General features: G+C 43.9%; 1 protein-coding gene across 1 annotated transcript in view; it reads right to left on the reverse strand.

The window, feature by feature from the left end:
- Positions 1 to 12,310: 12,310 nt before the first annotated feature.
- add3a (adducin 3 (gamma) a) overlaps positions 12,311 to 16,585 on the reverse strand; it is a gene marked incomplete at its 5' end in the record, with an annotated part of 30,187 nt that continues 25,912 nt past the window's right edge. The window contains 2 exons of the mRNA XM_071526324.1: positions 12,311 to 12,852; positions 15,835 to 15,927. Of these exons, the coding sequence (XP_071382425.1) occupies positions 12,602 to 12,852; positions 15,835 to 15,927 (344 nt within the window). The remainder of the gene's footprint in view (positions 12,853 to 15,834; positions 15,928 to 16,585) is intronic.

Below are 16,585 nucleotides of genomic sequence, written 5' to 3' on the forward strand. Positions count from 1 at the left end.
AGAGAGAGGGAGAAAGAGAGAGAGAAAGAGAGAGAGAGGAGGAGAGGAGGAGAGGAAGAGAGAGAGGCTTGAGAGTCTTCTCAACAGGGGGAGAGTTCTCAGGACGGCAGGAAATTACCCATGTTGTTTTTCGGTAATCCTTTTTTAATATCAGGTTTTGGGATAAGGGGGGGTGGGAGAGGATAAGAAGCCAGAAGGGGCAAGAGAGAGAGAGAGAGAGAGAGAGAGAAAGAGAGAGACAAAAGAGGGATCCGGGCCAGACAAAACGATTGGCGGCTCCCAGGGGGACGATATGGTGTCTGTGTGTACATAACACACATCTCAAGTGGTGGAAATGAATAGCATTATGAGACTCACACAGTATGTCTGTGCTGCTCAGTAATACCATTGGTATCCATTGAAATGAGTAAAGTGAATGAGCTTCGAAGGTTTTCTCATTGGGAGGATCTTTTTTCTTTCTTTCTTTCTTTTTTCTTTTTTTTTACATTTGCAAAGCTTCTTTCACAGAGGCTTTGGTTTCCAGCATGGCAAACAAACAGTAATCACTGAATGAAATACAGCCAACTATGTGCCAAAAGAAACCAAAATCAACTCAAGGGGATACCTTCAATTCAAAAACATTAAGTTGTTTATCCCACCAGAAAAGAATATTTTAGATCCTAAAATTCACTTGTTAGCATTCCACATTTTAACCGATGCAGCTTTGCAACTAGCTAAAACGCTAACAAGCTTTTTTCTGGCCAGCAGTGTCCCTTTGTTAAGACAATTAACATTAATAAAACCAAGGAACTGTTTTTAAGACAAAGGACAAATGTAGAGACACTATAGTAGCAAATTTGAAGAAAAATAACTCAACTTCCCAAAAAGTCAAGGCAGTCCCTTTGAAGGCATACTTAAAACTTCAAGGCAAGATAAGTGTGGACTCGTCCTGATAAGGGGGGAACGGGATCTGACTGCATTCCCAGCCATTAATCAGTGTCACTTAGGGAAATCCAAGCCTCCCATTAGCGTCCCATTGTAGAGATAGTGGCTGACACAAAAGAGGAGGATCACCCCACGAGACACGACTCACAGTAGCCCGGTTGTACCTTATTGACCCCCTTTTTTTTTTTACGGCCGACGCACCCCGTTCGTAAAGGAGTGGGCGTCTGTCTTGCCTTCTCTTCCTCTCCTCCCCCATCCCCCTTTTACAGAAGCTGCGCGGCAAGGGGCTCAATAATGGGGTGTGGTGGACAGAGAAAGAAAGAAAGAAAGGAAGAAAGAAAGAAAGGGACAGAAAAAGGAGAGGGAGGAAAAGACACAGCGCTGTCTCCATTAAAAGGCATTGTCAGCGAACACGTACACCCTCCTCTTTTCAGGGTGCCTGCATGGTCACCCCCGTTTTCAGTGCTGGGGGTGACACACGAGCACCCACAACCGTACGTGCATACACACACACACACACACACACACACACACACACACACATACCAGTCGTACAACACACATGAGGGTATTGTTTGTCTTAGAGGACAATTGTTGCAGGTTCTTGGGGGTCAGGGGGGAGAAGAGAGAGCAGGGCAGGGCAGGCAGCGATGGGTGTGTGTGTGTGTGTGTGTGTGTGTGTGTGTGTGGGGAGGGGGGTACTCAAGCAGAACCTGCCATGGGTGCCATCTGCTCCTTTGGCCCGGCTTAACTCAACAGAGTGCAGCATGGGTCAACAGAGGGCATGGAAGTCAAATCCAATTCATCCTAGTTAACCTTGTGGTCCGGTGGTTAGAGAGTCTGCCCCGTATAAACGCCCAGTCCAGCTCACTTCTTGCCTTAACTAATGTGGTGATGCACTTGGAGGGTCTTTTGTAAGTGACAGAGTGGCCCTTAAGTTCCCTTAACTGAGATGGGAAAGGTTCAGTCCCAGCAACTGAGCTTCTACTTGCTCAGCTAAATCCACTTAATATCTAAAATGTTGTCCCCTTATAGGAAAAATCCACCCTAAAACACATAAACACTGTTACTAATCAGCTATTGATGATTTACCTTGAGCATGGGCCCATTTTGTTGTTTTTTGGTGTATTTTTCCTCATCCCGGCAGATAACTGGCCAAATAAAAGATGACATAACGTCTATTTCTAAACTTTCAAAACATCAGTGATAGATGTCTGGCTCTGGTGTCAGTCCCTCAGAATAAAAGAGCGAGAGCTTCCTATGCTGCCATTTTGCACCGACGTTCAACAATCATACAGGGAGAAGTCCATCGTAATCCAATTTCTCCACTAGCCTCTAGCCTCAGTAGACCAGAATGCATTGCAGCCACAAGCAATGTTGCATTTTGACAAAGATGCTCTATACACACGAGATGACGCATTACAAGCTGCGCCAATGGTATGAAATGGTATACACTTCCTGTCTCCTGGGCGTGGTCGCCTCTCCCCCCATCCCTCCACCTCGTTTGGAAGTGTTATGAATGTCGTGTGGATGGATGAAAGCAGATATTAAGCAAAGAAACACAAGTTTTATTCAGGTTTTAATTTTTAACTTTTAATTCATGGTTTCACGTATAAGTCCCTTTAAATTTCTGTTTATCCAGTTGGAAAGCGACGTCGGCAGCACTCCAGTGAAACCAGACCGACAGGATATATGATGATGTTGCCAGATCTCGTGAGAGTGTGTTGCTGAGACAGAGACAGGTCTAGAATAAAGTTAATTTTCTCCTGATTTGTCTGTCTGAAAAATGTCATTTTATTGACAGAATGTTTGGAAGATATGTGGCTTGTGAAAAACGGGTCCAATATTTACTTCGGTGACTATGGGGCGAAAGAATCGGTCATAATCTGTGCTCACGTTCACTTCTCCCATTGGAGTGAATAGACTCAGGACCTGCCGCTAGTCTCCTAAAGGGGCGGGGCAGTGGCGAAACCCACGTGACACAGATACAGGAAATGACTCGCAGTTGCGCCGTCTCATTTCTAAACCGTCTCTGATTTTGAGGAACGGGTGCAGCTCACTTTTTCTCGACTGCAAAAACTCTCGCTGTCTTGCTCTAACTGTGGTGTCCTTATGTCGCTATACAGCTTCCTCCACCTATGTATAACCCACAGCTGAATGCAGAAAGTTCATGGCTGTTCTCTGAGGGCATTCTGGGAAATGTAAGAAAACATTAAATGAAGAAGAAGTAGACAAGGCAGGTTGAGAGAAACTGGGTACAGAATAACAGTAAATTACAACAGTTCATCCCCAAATAACTCCTAAAACGCAGTGGACATCACAAATTGACAATATCTAACTAACAATATCCAAGGATGAGGTTTTTCCTAACCCTAACCCTAACCCTGGACTAAACAAAACCAGTACAAAATATTCCTGTTCATTCCATTTTAACCCAATTTAGCCCAGTTTAGCTCAGCTCCATCTAGCAGTCCAGTCAAAATCAGTCCATTCCTATTCAGTCTATTCTAGTCCAGTCCAGTCCAGTCCAGTCCTCCCCAGTTCAGTTCCATCTAGTCGAGTCATGCCCAGCACAACTCAGTCATGTCCAGTTTAGTCTAGTCTAGTCTCCAGTGGGCCAGCCTGGCAGTCTGGCCCAGTTTACCCTGGAGTCACTCTGTCAGTCCTTCCCATCAACTCAACCTACATGACTACAAGCCGGCCAAGCTTCGATCAGCAGATTTCAGGCCCTTCTCTGTGTCTTCCTTCCTGGTTCCCTGGCGTCTAGAGATAAGGAGGTTAAAGGGCGGTGTGTGTGTGTGTGTGTGTGTGTGTGAGAGAGAGAGAGTGTGGGGTGGGGTGGGGGGTTGACAAGGGACAATGGATCACAGTAAGCAGCCATACTTCTTCCTGTTGTGCTGATGACGCACAAACACTCCCTTCCATCCTCCACTCTGTGAAAAAATATTGATCCTTAAACAGCTTAATAGCAATAAGGAATGATCAGGTCAGTTTGGTTTACGTGACGCGATCCTGTACAGCTCCATGGATCCAGCATGGCACCAACACTACGGGGTTAGGGGTTCGTTTCCCACTGGAGCCACCCATGCTAATGATGTAGTTACAGTATACTATGTTTATCTACCTATCTGGTAAGTTATCAGATCTGGTTTTGACTTCAAGTGAATCCTGCATGGTATTTCAGTATTGAGCAGAAGTCCATACTAGCATTTCATTGAAGCCTTGACAAGCGAAGAGGAAATAGGATGCTATTGATCTCCGATGCGGGATTAGATTTCTAATAGCAAAAGGATACAGGCGAATTGTTCTCATTCTACAATGGGAGGAGCGTGTGACAGAGTGGCCTATAAATAACCCATAGCAGGCTCTGGCCAGGGAGTCAATAGCCAGGGGAACAAATGATACCGTGGCTAAAGGCAATCTATGCTACTGACTCCGCTCACCGGCCGCTGCATTTGTAATACAGATCTCTTAATTGTGAGAGAGTATAAGCTTCCATCTGTTTCTAGAGCCGCAGTAGATTGGAGTTTCTTGTTTTTTTGTTTTAATTCTTTAAGGGCACTTTAATCTCCATATCACACACAGTGTAATTAACTATTTATTTCTTTGCAGATCCCTCTCATACATAATGCTTTTCAACAGAGCAGTCAGAGCAAAAAGGAACAGCCAGGTAGGGGTTTGGTGTCTCGGTCAAGGAAGGGATTAAACCTGTGTGACCTTACAGATACTGGACACTGTGGCACCCCAACAAACAGCCAAGTCTCCAAGTCTCCGAGTCTGACAAACTTGATTCAAATAGTAGGCTCTTTGCAAATCATTCTTGGTATTGGATTACTTGGAGAACCAGATCTGGACAATTCAGAAGCAAATCAGTGAGTCAAAATATACTCAAATGATAATACTTGCTTGTGATTGTCTAAGAAATTCTGATGTATGGTCATATGTGGCCAGAAACACACGTTTGACTCCTATGCAGGCTAAAACAAGCCATAAAATGTTTTGGAAAATAATATTTGGCCCTTATCTTTGACTTTCTGTGTGCCTCTCTCCCTCCACATGGTGCCATGGTGTGTGGCTTGGGGAAGGATGATAACAGGAAATATTGTTTTTTGAGCAAACAGTCTCTCACAGGTTCTGTGTTTTATTAATGTAATTGGCTGAACGATGGAGGACGGTGCTTTGAGTGAGACATTTTGTTCTCAAGCCAGCAAAGCAAATTACAAAGCATTATTATTACTGCAGCGTTTCGCATCGTCATATATCACCGCTTCATTAGAAGTTTCTGTTGAATTTCTGCTTTAATTAGCTTGCTTACTCATCTCTACTGTGAAAATGAGACTGTATTTGTACCAATTACAGGCCGCTGAGACCTGCTGCTGTTGCTGCAATTCAATGATCACTGATAGAGTTCGATAAAAGCCATAGATTACTTAATGCCCCTTTAATTTCCTGTATGGCTCACTAACTGGGCCTGGCTTCGATTCACACCCATGCTACAAGCGCATGTACTCATGGTAAGGCGCTTTGGATAAAAGCATCCACATCAAACGGCTCATGCTATGTGATGCCTTTGGGAAGCGGAGCGTGGTATGGAATCAAAGAAGCACAATCTGTCATTTAATTCATGGCTTGTCAGCCAGCGGAGGCTCCATCATGTTGTTTACTCCCTCCTTCACTCATCATATTCCCTCCCACACAGGAGGCATCTGGGATGAGGAAACTGTACCAACAGCCTAATAGCTTGCACTATGACTGTGTGTGTGTGTGTGTGTGTGTGTGTGGGGGCAGTCCCATGGGGTGTGTGTTGGGGCTCGGACCTAACCGACCCTTAATGTTGTTTACCAGTCCCTAATTCACCCACGATTCTCACACGGGGGCATCTGGGAATCACTGCACAGTCTATGGTAGGGGTTAAGCTATGAGTGGGGGGTGTGGGGGGGTGAAGAGGGGTGGGGTGGGGTGTTATCCCCGAAACAGGCCTATCATGGTTTCCTCAACCCCCCGGCAGGGCATCCATCTGGATGTGAGCAGGCTCATTGTTTTGACACTCACAGCATGGTGCTGTCTGGAGAGGAGAGGAGAGAAGAGGAGGAGGAGAGGAGAGGAGAGGAGAGGAAAGGAGGAGGAGAGGAGAGGAGAGGAGAGGAGAGGAGAGGAGAGGAGAGGAGAGGACAGGAGAGGAGAGGAGAGGAGAGGAGAGGAGGAGGAGAGGAGAGGAGAGGAGAGAATGAGATGAGGTGAGGAGAGGAGATGAGAGGAGAGGAGGAAAAGAGAGTGGTTGCCCTTCTATCTATCCTCCTTCTCTGCCTACATCTATCACCCAACACCCCTCTGCAGTCTCAAGTCCACTGAACATGATGCAACAGGATGTGTGTGTGTGTGTGTGTGTGTGTGTATGTGTGTGTGTGTGTGTGTGTGTGTGTGTATGTGTGTGCCTGTGTCTCTGTTTGTAGTCAGTGTGAAGAGTTTCATTTCAAATCACCATTTTAGACCACCTACCAATCCTCTGTAATTGGAGGAATGATTGAATGATCAACTTCAAGTAATGATTTTTCTGAAAGGACATTTTGCATTTTGGAAGGCTGATGGACGCCTGTAGTCATTTTCCACTTATCATCTATTCCTCTTTTCTGGTATATGGAAAGAGGAATATATATAATGAGAGATGAAACATTATTGATCCCCAACCTAATTTCCTCACAGGAATCAATAAAGTTTATCTTATCTTACATTCCCATATACCAGTTAAAGAAGCATTTTCTTGTAATTATAGGAAGAATGAACACAAATCAAATTAGTATTTGTATTGCACTTCAATTGTAAAACCAGTGAATCAACCTTATGTGGGATTTTGCTCAAGCATTGATCTTTCTGCCAATAACTTTGGCAATAACTTTAGCATTGATCTATCTGCCAATATCAGCCTTCCTATTTCCACAGTCATGAGACACACAAACACAAAGAACCACAAGGAATGCTCATACACTTTTATTGTTCATAGCAGGAAAGTTACCAAATAAAGTGCTGTATATCGATGTCACATTCACTGACGCCAGGACAGGATTAAAATGTGGTAAATACTATTGATAAATGTATTTGGAAGCTACACTAGTGACATGTGAAACTCATAATATCCTGAATAAAGATAGGGAAGTGAGGAGAACAAAAAAAGGGGGATTGGTCTAATATCTGTCTCATTCTGTCCATTCCCTCGCTCGCTCCCTCATGTCTCTGCTGTCTGGCCTCAGTGCAAACCAGACTTGGGTCAAATAGTAGCTATAAATAAATCTTGGTGCTTGTTTTAACCTGTGTGGTGTACCAGATGGGTGGTGTTTATGGCAGGATTATTACCTCCGCCAAGGAGGTTATGTTTTTGGTGCCGTTTGTTTGTTTGTTTGTCTGTTAGCAGGATTACGGAAAAACTACTGGCCCGATTTTCATGAAACTTCATGGAAGGGTGTAGCATGGGCCAAGGAAGAACCCATTAAATTTTGGAGCGGATCTGGATCCGACTCACGGACAAGCAATAATAGCACAAACCTTGGCGGAGGTCTGTGGTCTCTGAGTACCCTTCTAGTTTATATAGTGTCAGGTAAGTTGTCAGTCCCTGAAAACACAGTAAACTGAGACTTTGATGGACGTCCATCACCCAACACCACTCTGCTGAACGTGATGCAGGATGTGTGTGTGTGTGTGTGTGTGTGTGTGTGTGTGGTCCATTTGAAGAGTCTCATGTCAAAACGCCATTTGAAAGGAAAAATCCTTACTCTTACAAAAGTCTGATCCTGTAGCTATATTGGAGGAATGATTAATCATTCAATAATAACTTCAAGTAAATTGACCCACTGACTGGCCCTATACTAACCCATATATCTAGGCTAAAAAACATTACAATTATTAGCTAATAGTTAATATTAGCTAATATGTGACCCAGGTCTGGTGGATGCTGAGCTGTAAATCTTTTTCTTCCAACAGCGGACTGGGAGCTGAAAACAGGCCAAGGTGATAAAAGACCCCCTCCAGTGACATCATCAGCTCCTTCAAATTTCTAATATCATCTGAAAACAGTCCATCTCAAAAAGTGACAGACAATTATCTCTTTACCAGTCAGGTTTGGAAACGTTTCAAATAGTTTTGAAGTTCACTGCAGGAGGGGGTGGCGCTGGAAAACATGTGATAAGTGTTTAGTTGGAATATGAAGATTGAAGCCTTGGGCAGATACTCAAACACCAGAGAGAAAGACACACACCACAGTGAGGCTGCTAGCACACTATATCATGATGTAGGTTTTGCATATTTTATGTTTTGCATCTGAGGATAAATGCAGTCAAGGCACACTGGCTGCACACACACACATACAGTATATTCCCCCCAGTTGCCTGGATACTCTATGGAACAGTCCATGTTCTCTGTGCAATATAGACGCCATTTTGTGTCACGGTCTGTTTGCACCAACATGAGATACGACCCTAGAGTCTCTGACTGATTTGGACAGTGAAGCAGGACAGACTCTTTGGTGGTGAAGTGAGCATCTGGAGGTACGTCAAAGGAATTGGAAAAAAAGTGGCACCTACCCTTACAAAGTGATTGATAACACAAAATTAGATCACATTTACGGTACGATACTGTAAGTTCTAGGCTGACACCATAACATGTCTATGTCAAATAACAAAATAACTATACTCTATTGGAGGAATACTGAATGGTGCTTCAGGTAATGATTGTTTTCTGAATGGATATACAGCATTTTAGAGAAAATATTAATATATATTTATTTTTCCATACTCCAGAGCTGAAGAAGCCTTTTCTTAAAACAATAGGGACAATTTTCTCGTACAGAGCAAGTTAACGGAAGCAAGTCAGTGCATATCTTCCTTTGACTAACATACAGTACTGTGCAAAAGTCTTAGGCACCCTAGATCTTTTATATAAATTTTGTCTTACATGCTTATTTGTTTGTCTGCATTAGTGTGTCAGTAGACTGCTCTTTATAGTACATTTTGTAATATTTAGAAACTTTTCACTTATGAACTTATTTTTGAAAGCATCTTCACTTTTTCCACATGTGCCTAAGACTTTTGCACAGTACTCTATGCTGTATGTCGGTCAAAGGAAGTGTCAGTGTGGTCGCTCTCCACTTGACTGAGTTTCCTCAAGTGCTTTCACACTTCCTGACTATTTTGTGCCTCTGTTGCTTATTATTTTCACCCTCTCACTCGCTCGGTTACTCAGTCACTCGCTCAATCACTGGCATAAACGTGCCGTAACTTTCTGACTGAATGATTCATTCTCATCTTTTAACATCAAGACGAAAAACAAAGGCACCAGTTACTGCTTTTTTTTCCCTGGTCATCGAACACCGAAGTGTTTCAGCATAGGTCCTTCCATTTGGAATTAGTACTGTAAAATTATCAGTGAGGGATAATAAACGTAAATATGTACACTTCATCATTATACTGTTCAGGTCATGATATGGGTGTAAAGTAAAATGAGTGCGTATGGATTATGCTGAACTTAAAAACAGTTTGAGGAATGAGGTGGTCGTTCATGAATGTGGATTGCGATTTACAAACATGGAAAAATGGGCTTCCGTTTCTTAAAATACAGTTTTATTTGTGAATTTACACTGATTAGCAATACATCTAAAAGCAACTCCATTAGATAACCATTTATATAGGATTTTCACAGGTCACAAAGTAGCTTGGCTCATTCTGGCATGCCAAAGCAAAACTCATTCTTTTTAAAAACAGAAAAAAAAAAATGGTGGATAGAGAGGCATTAGTAAAACAAGGTGCAAACGGTCGGAAAGAGAAAAACAAAAAATAAAAAGAATGCGATGCACATTCAGTTCATCTGGGAGCAATTTATGCTCATAAAATGGTTAATAAAAAAAAAAGCCTAGTGCTCTCTGCAAACTAAAAGAGGAAAAAAAAGAAAGCATACTGCGATACAAATGGAGGATGAAAAAAAAAGAAGAGAGAACTTTCCCAGAAGGAGAAATGGTGTGAGAGAAGAGGACAGTCTGAGCGGTAAAAACATGGTGTGTTAGTGTCAGGTTCTCCTTCCCCCCCCCCCCGCTGCTCCTCCTCTACGACACACAGATACACTTCCATTTCCAAACTCACACGTTCCTTCTCCATCTTCCAGTTGTGTGACCTCGGCTCTTCTGCCCAGAGCCAAAAGCTATCGTTTAACACAGCTAAAGATGTGGGCCCCCCCCCCCCTCTCCCTCCCCCCTTCCTCCCTCCAAATCCAATACTTCACATTGCTAGCTGGGATATTGGTACATCTGGTTAAACTGCAGGGGGAGGATATGTGGCAACCCATCACACTTTGGCTTCGCAGGGTTCAACTGTGGGTCATCTGACGGCTACAAACATGATCGTTTTTTTTAAGAGAAATGACACGAGGGAGGCTTAGATTCGAAATGATGACCGGGCCCAGAGAGTAATCGAATAAAAACCTAAAACGTCGATGAGATCTCCTCATAATGTCGGAGTTCCAGTTCAAGGAGGGAGTGAATGGCAATTTAAGCGAGTAAGTGTAGCTGCTGTGAGTGTAGCTACAGCACAAAAAAAAAATAAAAAAATAAAAAAATAAAAAAAGAAGATGCTGGCTGTTTGGGAGCCTGAGGGTGTTGGATGCAGTCACTGGGTGGTTTAACAGAGGTCTTGATAGGGTCCTTGACGCCCGAGCAGGCAGAATCGCAACCCTTGTCTCATGATTAAAATAACGGAGGAAAAAAAAAAATTACAATATGGCTTTAAAAACACACACACACACAGACACACACACACACACACACACACACAAACACACCAAACAACGACACCGCCGCTCCACACTCCACAAGACCCACGATTCTCATTTCGGCCGCCAATCGCAGATCGCGTAGCGTTTCGCCGCCGTGTTCCCCGTCTTTTTGTTGTGAGTTGGGAAGTAGAGAGAGGATTTTTTTTTTTTTTCCTACGTGTGACACCAATGAAAGACTTTTCTGTCCCGATGCAACTCACTTTCTGAGTCCTGAACCTTTTCTCCGCACGCCGCGCCTGGCTCGCTACTTGCACAACTTTTTACCAAATACTCTACAATCTCCTTCACTGGTGAAACCACCTGCAACTAAAATGTGTTATATACCACAAGAAAAGTGCAGCACAATAAAATAAAAATATATAGTTAAAAATCTATAGCCAACATATCCAGTTTTCATATATCTGTGTTATATAGTAAATTTTAGTAATCTGAAGACTAGAATATAATTTGAGCAACCAGGCATCACTACAGAACATAGTCAGCCATATAAATTCAGAGTTCTTGCAAAAAAAAAAACATGCTTAACATTTGTATTCTCTGTAAAAGCATAGAAATGAGTACAAAACAGAGTTGACTAATACCAAATTTGTGTTCAATTAATTAAAAAAAAACCAAATCAAATACCGATATTTCATGAGATGACTTGTGCAGTCTGATCTAAACGCGTTCACAAGTAGACATAAACGGTGACGCTTCACTAAAACGTGATTGTTTTTTCCTTTTTTTTCCTTTTAGTTTTGGCAAAAAAAAAACAAACCCAAAAAAAAACACTGAGATGAAGAGGAGAGGACATTAAAATGCTACGTGAATGTACTGAGTGGGTCAGCGGCTCTTTGAGATAATATCAGCTCAGTGGTGACGGACCGCACGGCCTCGCTTTCTGCTCTACAGCTATCTAGTCCGGCCTGACACTCCTTTAAACTCCTCTGTGGCGTCGCATTTTCCACCACAATTAACCGAAGAATGGGTTCGTATCAAAAGCCTGCGCATAAAGAAGCTTGAAGAGTGCGAGAGAGAGAGAGAGAGAGCGAGGGAGAGAGAGAGAGAGAGAGAGAGAGAGAGAAAAGAGAAAGAGAAAATCAACACAAACCCCGTGGCTGTTTTTCTAAGACCAGTTTTCCAGTGTGACTTCCATTTCATGTGGCCTCTCAGTTCCCTATACACAAGAGTCAAGTGACGAGGAGAGTATGTAGAAGCGAGACCGGGGGAATATGAACAGAAAATAAAAAAAATAAAAAAAAGGAGGAGTTTTCTGTACGCTCAACCAAAAAAATGTGCAGTTTCACACCGCTCATGGTGCTTTCCGGACTTGCCAAAGTGCGGCTAACGATTATGAAGCAAGAAACACGCCAGGCGGTTTCAGGTCCCATTATCAGCCTGGGAAACGACACAGGATGAGCCAGTTCTTCAGGATCGATGGGGGTCTCGGGTTGACACCTTACGGCCTGCGAGGAGACCTGCACGGGTGAGGGGGTGTGATGCAGACAAACACACCCCACACCCACCCAAGTCACCCATGCATTTGCTGCACTTTTCACTTTTGTTCCCACCCGCCCCGCCCCGTAATTTCCCTATCAAACATTCCTGTACTTTTGCAGAAGCACAGATCTTTTTCTTTTTTTTGTTATACAACCAATTCATTCTTTTTTCTGTAATCCTTTCTTCCGCCTAACATTTTGTACATAAAAGAACCATTTGTTTAAAAAAAAAAAAAAAAATCAAATAAAATTAAAAACAAAAGACATAGAATGACACTGAAAACGGAGACAAAATAAAAACAGACATTAAACAAAACAAGGTGGCTGCCGCCCCTCTCTCGGTCTTCCTGCCCGCCTCGCCGCCCGCCTCGCCCGCCCGTCTGCTCTCAGGCCTCCGTCTTCTCTTTCTTTTTGTTCTTCTTCAGGAAGGACGGGGTGCGGAACTTCTTCTTCTTCTTGGTGTTGGGCGACTTGGAGGGCGAGCTCTCGGGGGACAGCGCCTCCTCGATCTTCTCGCCGGAGCGCACCGTGATCTCCACGCTCTCCACACTGGTGGTCAGCTGGCTGACGCGCTTGGACAGCTCCTCGTCCGCGTCGCCGTGGTCGTCCTTGCCGTTCATCAGGCCCGTGTGGTTCTCTGAGGGGGGGGATGGGGGGGGGGGAGGGAGAGACACAGGTTAGGTAAGGAAGTAGGAGAGGGAACGAGAAACACCGCCAGACTGCCTCAACATGGTATGGCTCACACTTCATTTGGACTAACATTAGTAAACAACAGCAAAGTGCCCATATTCCATTTATTGCCTATATGGAAGAAAATGGTGAGAGTGGTGAAAATGCCACAATCCTGAGCTTGAAAAACAGTTGACTGGTGTTCAACTTCACGCAGAGTTTGAAAAGCGACCATCAATCAGAAAATCTGCACCAATATGTTTGTGACAAGTGATGCAGCGGTAAACAAGTGAGGGACTAGTCGTCACAAACATTTTGCTGCAAATATTTTGACCTCCAGTTGGTGATCATTCAAACAACCATAAGTCAAGATCATAAGTCAAACAACCACAAATGTATACACAAAAAGCAAGTTTCTTCTCAAAAAAGCATTAATTTATGCTATTCTTCCATATAATACCTTATATTTATATAGTTTACAATAGTTTGATACCATTTACTATGATGCATATTATGAATTTTGGTCATAAAAGCTTGTAACTGAGTATAGGTGGGTTTACCCTCCACTACATTCTGGGTGAAAACATGGGCTCTACCAATCAGACAATAAAACACTTTTCACATTATTTTTCTTTTTACTCATCAATTGGTGACATAGTTGCTAGCAAAAATGAATACATTAATTTAAAAATATGATAAATGAGGTCTAGTTTTCAGATTTCTCTTCACACAAGCTAGCTGCTATGCAGAAATCGTCTGATCTGCTTGTCTGCCCATTTGCCACCAAATTTAAGCTTTGACCCAAACACTATCTGAGCAATGTTTACACTGCATTGTGCTCAGTCTATTCATAGCACGGCTGCTGTCTATTGTTTGTCTTGCACTGTCCCTTTGGAAGTAAATGTTGGTCCAGTTGTCCCGGTGCCATGTGTGTCAGTATGCACTTATGTCACAATATGTTCCCACACTACTGTCACCAAACACCAAATTCCTGTAATGGATCCTGATTCTGTTTGTGCTGCGTTAAATAACTTCCATTTCCCACCCAGAGACTCTGTCCCCATGCTCTACATATTTCATAACCTGCCTGTGTAAAACCCCAGTGACCTGATAGCCTAGAGAGCCTGTCCTCCTTTCACCTTAGAAAAAAAAAATCTTTGGAGAACAGCGGGTTACACCCATTCCCTTAATGACTGTTTACGTAACAGGCCCGCTGGTGCGATATCCCTTTCCCTGTGATGTAAATGCATGGTGGAGAATGGAGGGCAGAGGCATCCTGTTACTACGCTGAATAACGCTGCTTTCAGGGACTGCTGGGGCTATTTTCATCTCAGCACAATAGACGCAGGGTGACATCAAAAGGGGCTTGCACAACAATTGACCTGTTTTCGGTCACGGCATGACAACAACCGGCTGACCTCGCAGCGGTGGCGTCAGAAAATATGGGTCTCCAGAGCCAATTTGTTGCAGTCGGCTAATTGTTATTCTGTGGTTTTGCATGTGTGTGTGTTGGAGGGAAGCTGACAGGAAGCCAATCCCACGGTGTCTTTGTTTACAACTTGTGAAGGAGGGTACTATGATCTTTCTCGCTCTGAGGTACGTTAAATGTCAGAGATAAGATTTACTGCGCCCCGGGGGGAAAAAAGCCCTTAAAGCTGCACTAGGCAACTTTGGACGATGGCAGCTACAGTCGGCAGCGAAAAAGGCAACCGTTTCAAAAACTTCAATACCCAGAAATCATGTGATATGTGTTTAGTAAACTGGACACAGCACGCTCATGTTTACCAAGCCGGCCGGTCGGTCTGTGATGCTTTATAAACCAAAAAGAGACGAGAGAGGAGAAGATCTAACGTTGGTGAGTCCAGCTTTCTCTGGACGGACAGACAGTTTGGATTTCGCTCTCTAAGACCCCATGAAACAGCATCTTTACTTCCTTGACCTGATGCACGTCCTGTTGAAACAGGATGTTGGGGCGGGACATAACACAGGGAGGGATCATTCAAAAGTCTAAACCATTGGGATATCAGTCAGGGAAAGAAAGGGAATATTATTTGATATTTGATATATTTATTTTCAAAAATTTGTGACGGTTTTATTGGTTGGAATTAGGGCTGGGTATCGTTTAAAAAATTACGATACCAGTCCCAATACCAGCACCCTTAAAGTGATACCGATACCAATAGAGTACTTCATTCGATACCTTTTTTTTTAACGTTTTGGTGGCATCTCGGCACTACCACAGACTGTATGGGTTGTGTGGGCCAATCACACGTCGCATTAAATCAAAGAATGCTTGCGGTGATTGGCTGCGAGCAAAACCATACAAATAGTCATTTTTTTTCTAGATCTGTGTACAAAAAATAACGAATGCAGATATCGTTTGACTGGAGAAGTTTCGATACTACTTGGTACTGGGTTATTTCGGTCGATACCTTAAAAGGCATCGAGTACCGATACCCAGCCCTAGTTGGAATGCATATTTACACCAACTGGTGCAGCATGAGGTCACCATTAAAGACAACTCTGTTTTCTGGGAAGTAGAAGGGACTTTACGCTTCAATTTGTCTCTTCCTGTGGGCGGAGACGGTTTCATTTGAACATATAGGGCGAATCTACAGCGTCTCGTTTAGCGGGGATGGGACGCTCCTCTCTGTTGCAGCCCCACTTTGTGATTTCAGCTGATAAGACGAGTCTATTTTTACATAGAAATCTTGCCTACTGCAGCTTTACCTCCTAGCCTCTAGCGCAGATCAGTACAGTCACATATCAGCGCACAGCATACCTGAGCACCTAGTTCCATTTCAGTTTATTAATTCACACTCTCATGCACACACACACACACACACGTCCGATCTACTTAGAGACACACACAGCACAGCAGTGAAGAGCATTCTCAAAAGAGTGTCTTTCTCTCTCTCTCTCTCTCTCTCTCTTTCTGAGTGAGTGATACCTTCTTTAGCTGGAGTGCTTTGCGGGGACTGGGTGAGAGACAGAGACTGAGAGAGAGTGGAGCCGTCGTCGGAGGTTAGCTCGTGCTCGCCATCTGCAGGGAGGGTGTGGAGGGAGGATGGGGGGTGAGGGTGGCGGGGGGGGGGGGGGTAAGGGATGGTGGGTAGGTGGGTGGGTGAGAGGATTGCGGTGTGGCAGAGGGGATTGAAGCGGTGGGACGACAGCAGGGGTGAGCAGGTTGAGAGTGGGGTGAGGGGATTTAGGATGAAGGGTCGGGGAGGGGGTCGAGGGGTGAGAGATTAGCGGTGACACACACATGTTAGAAACAGGCCATGCACAGCTGCTTTTCCACAACATTTCCTCAAGTCTTGTCCGTTTGGCGGTACGTCAGTCGCCTCGGAGCGCCGCCATTGGCTGATTGTAAGTGGTCTGGTTTTTTTTTTCAGCTGGCGACTGAGCGTACATTTTGGACGCCATGTTGGCCCGGCGGTTGGGGAGACCGTCACAGGTCCGACCCCCCCCCCCGCAACAACCGGTGTGTCTTTGGGCAGTGGTTCTCAACCTAGGGCTCGGGACCGGAGATGATTTTTTGGGGGGGTCGTGAGACAATTCATGGAATAGGGAAAAAAGCATATTTCTACTATACAAATTCATTATCAAGTCTATTTTTTCAGATTTTCCTCTAATTTTTCCTTTTTTCATTCTTGTGAAATACTGAATAGTTTTCAGCCTCTCAGCCTCCTTTGATAATG

The sequence above is a fragment of the Centroberyx affinis genome, unplaced genomic scaffold (genome assembly GCF_046629955.1).
Source record: "Centroberyx affinis isolate AG114_WGS23_722 - 3 ecotype Tasmania unplaced genomic scaffold, CSIRO-AGI_Caff_v1 ptg001399l_1, whole genome shotgun sequence".
Lineage (NCBI taxonomy): Eukaryota > Metazoa > Chordata > Actinopteri > Beryciformes > Berycidae > Centroberyx > Centroberyx affinis.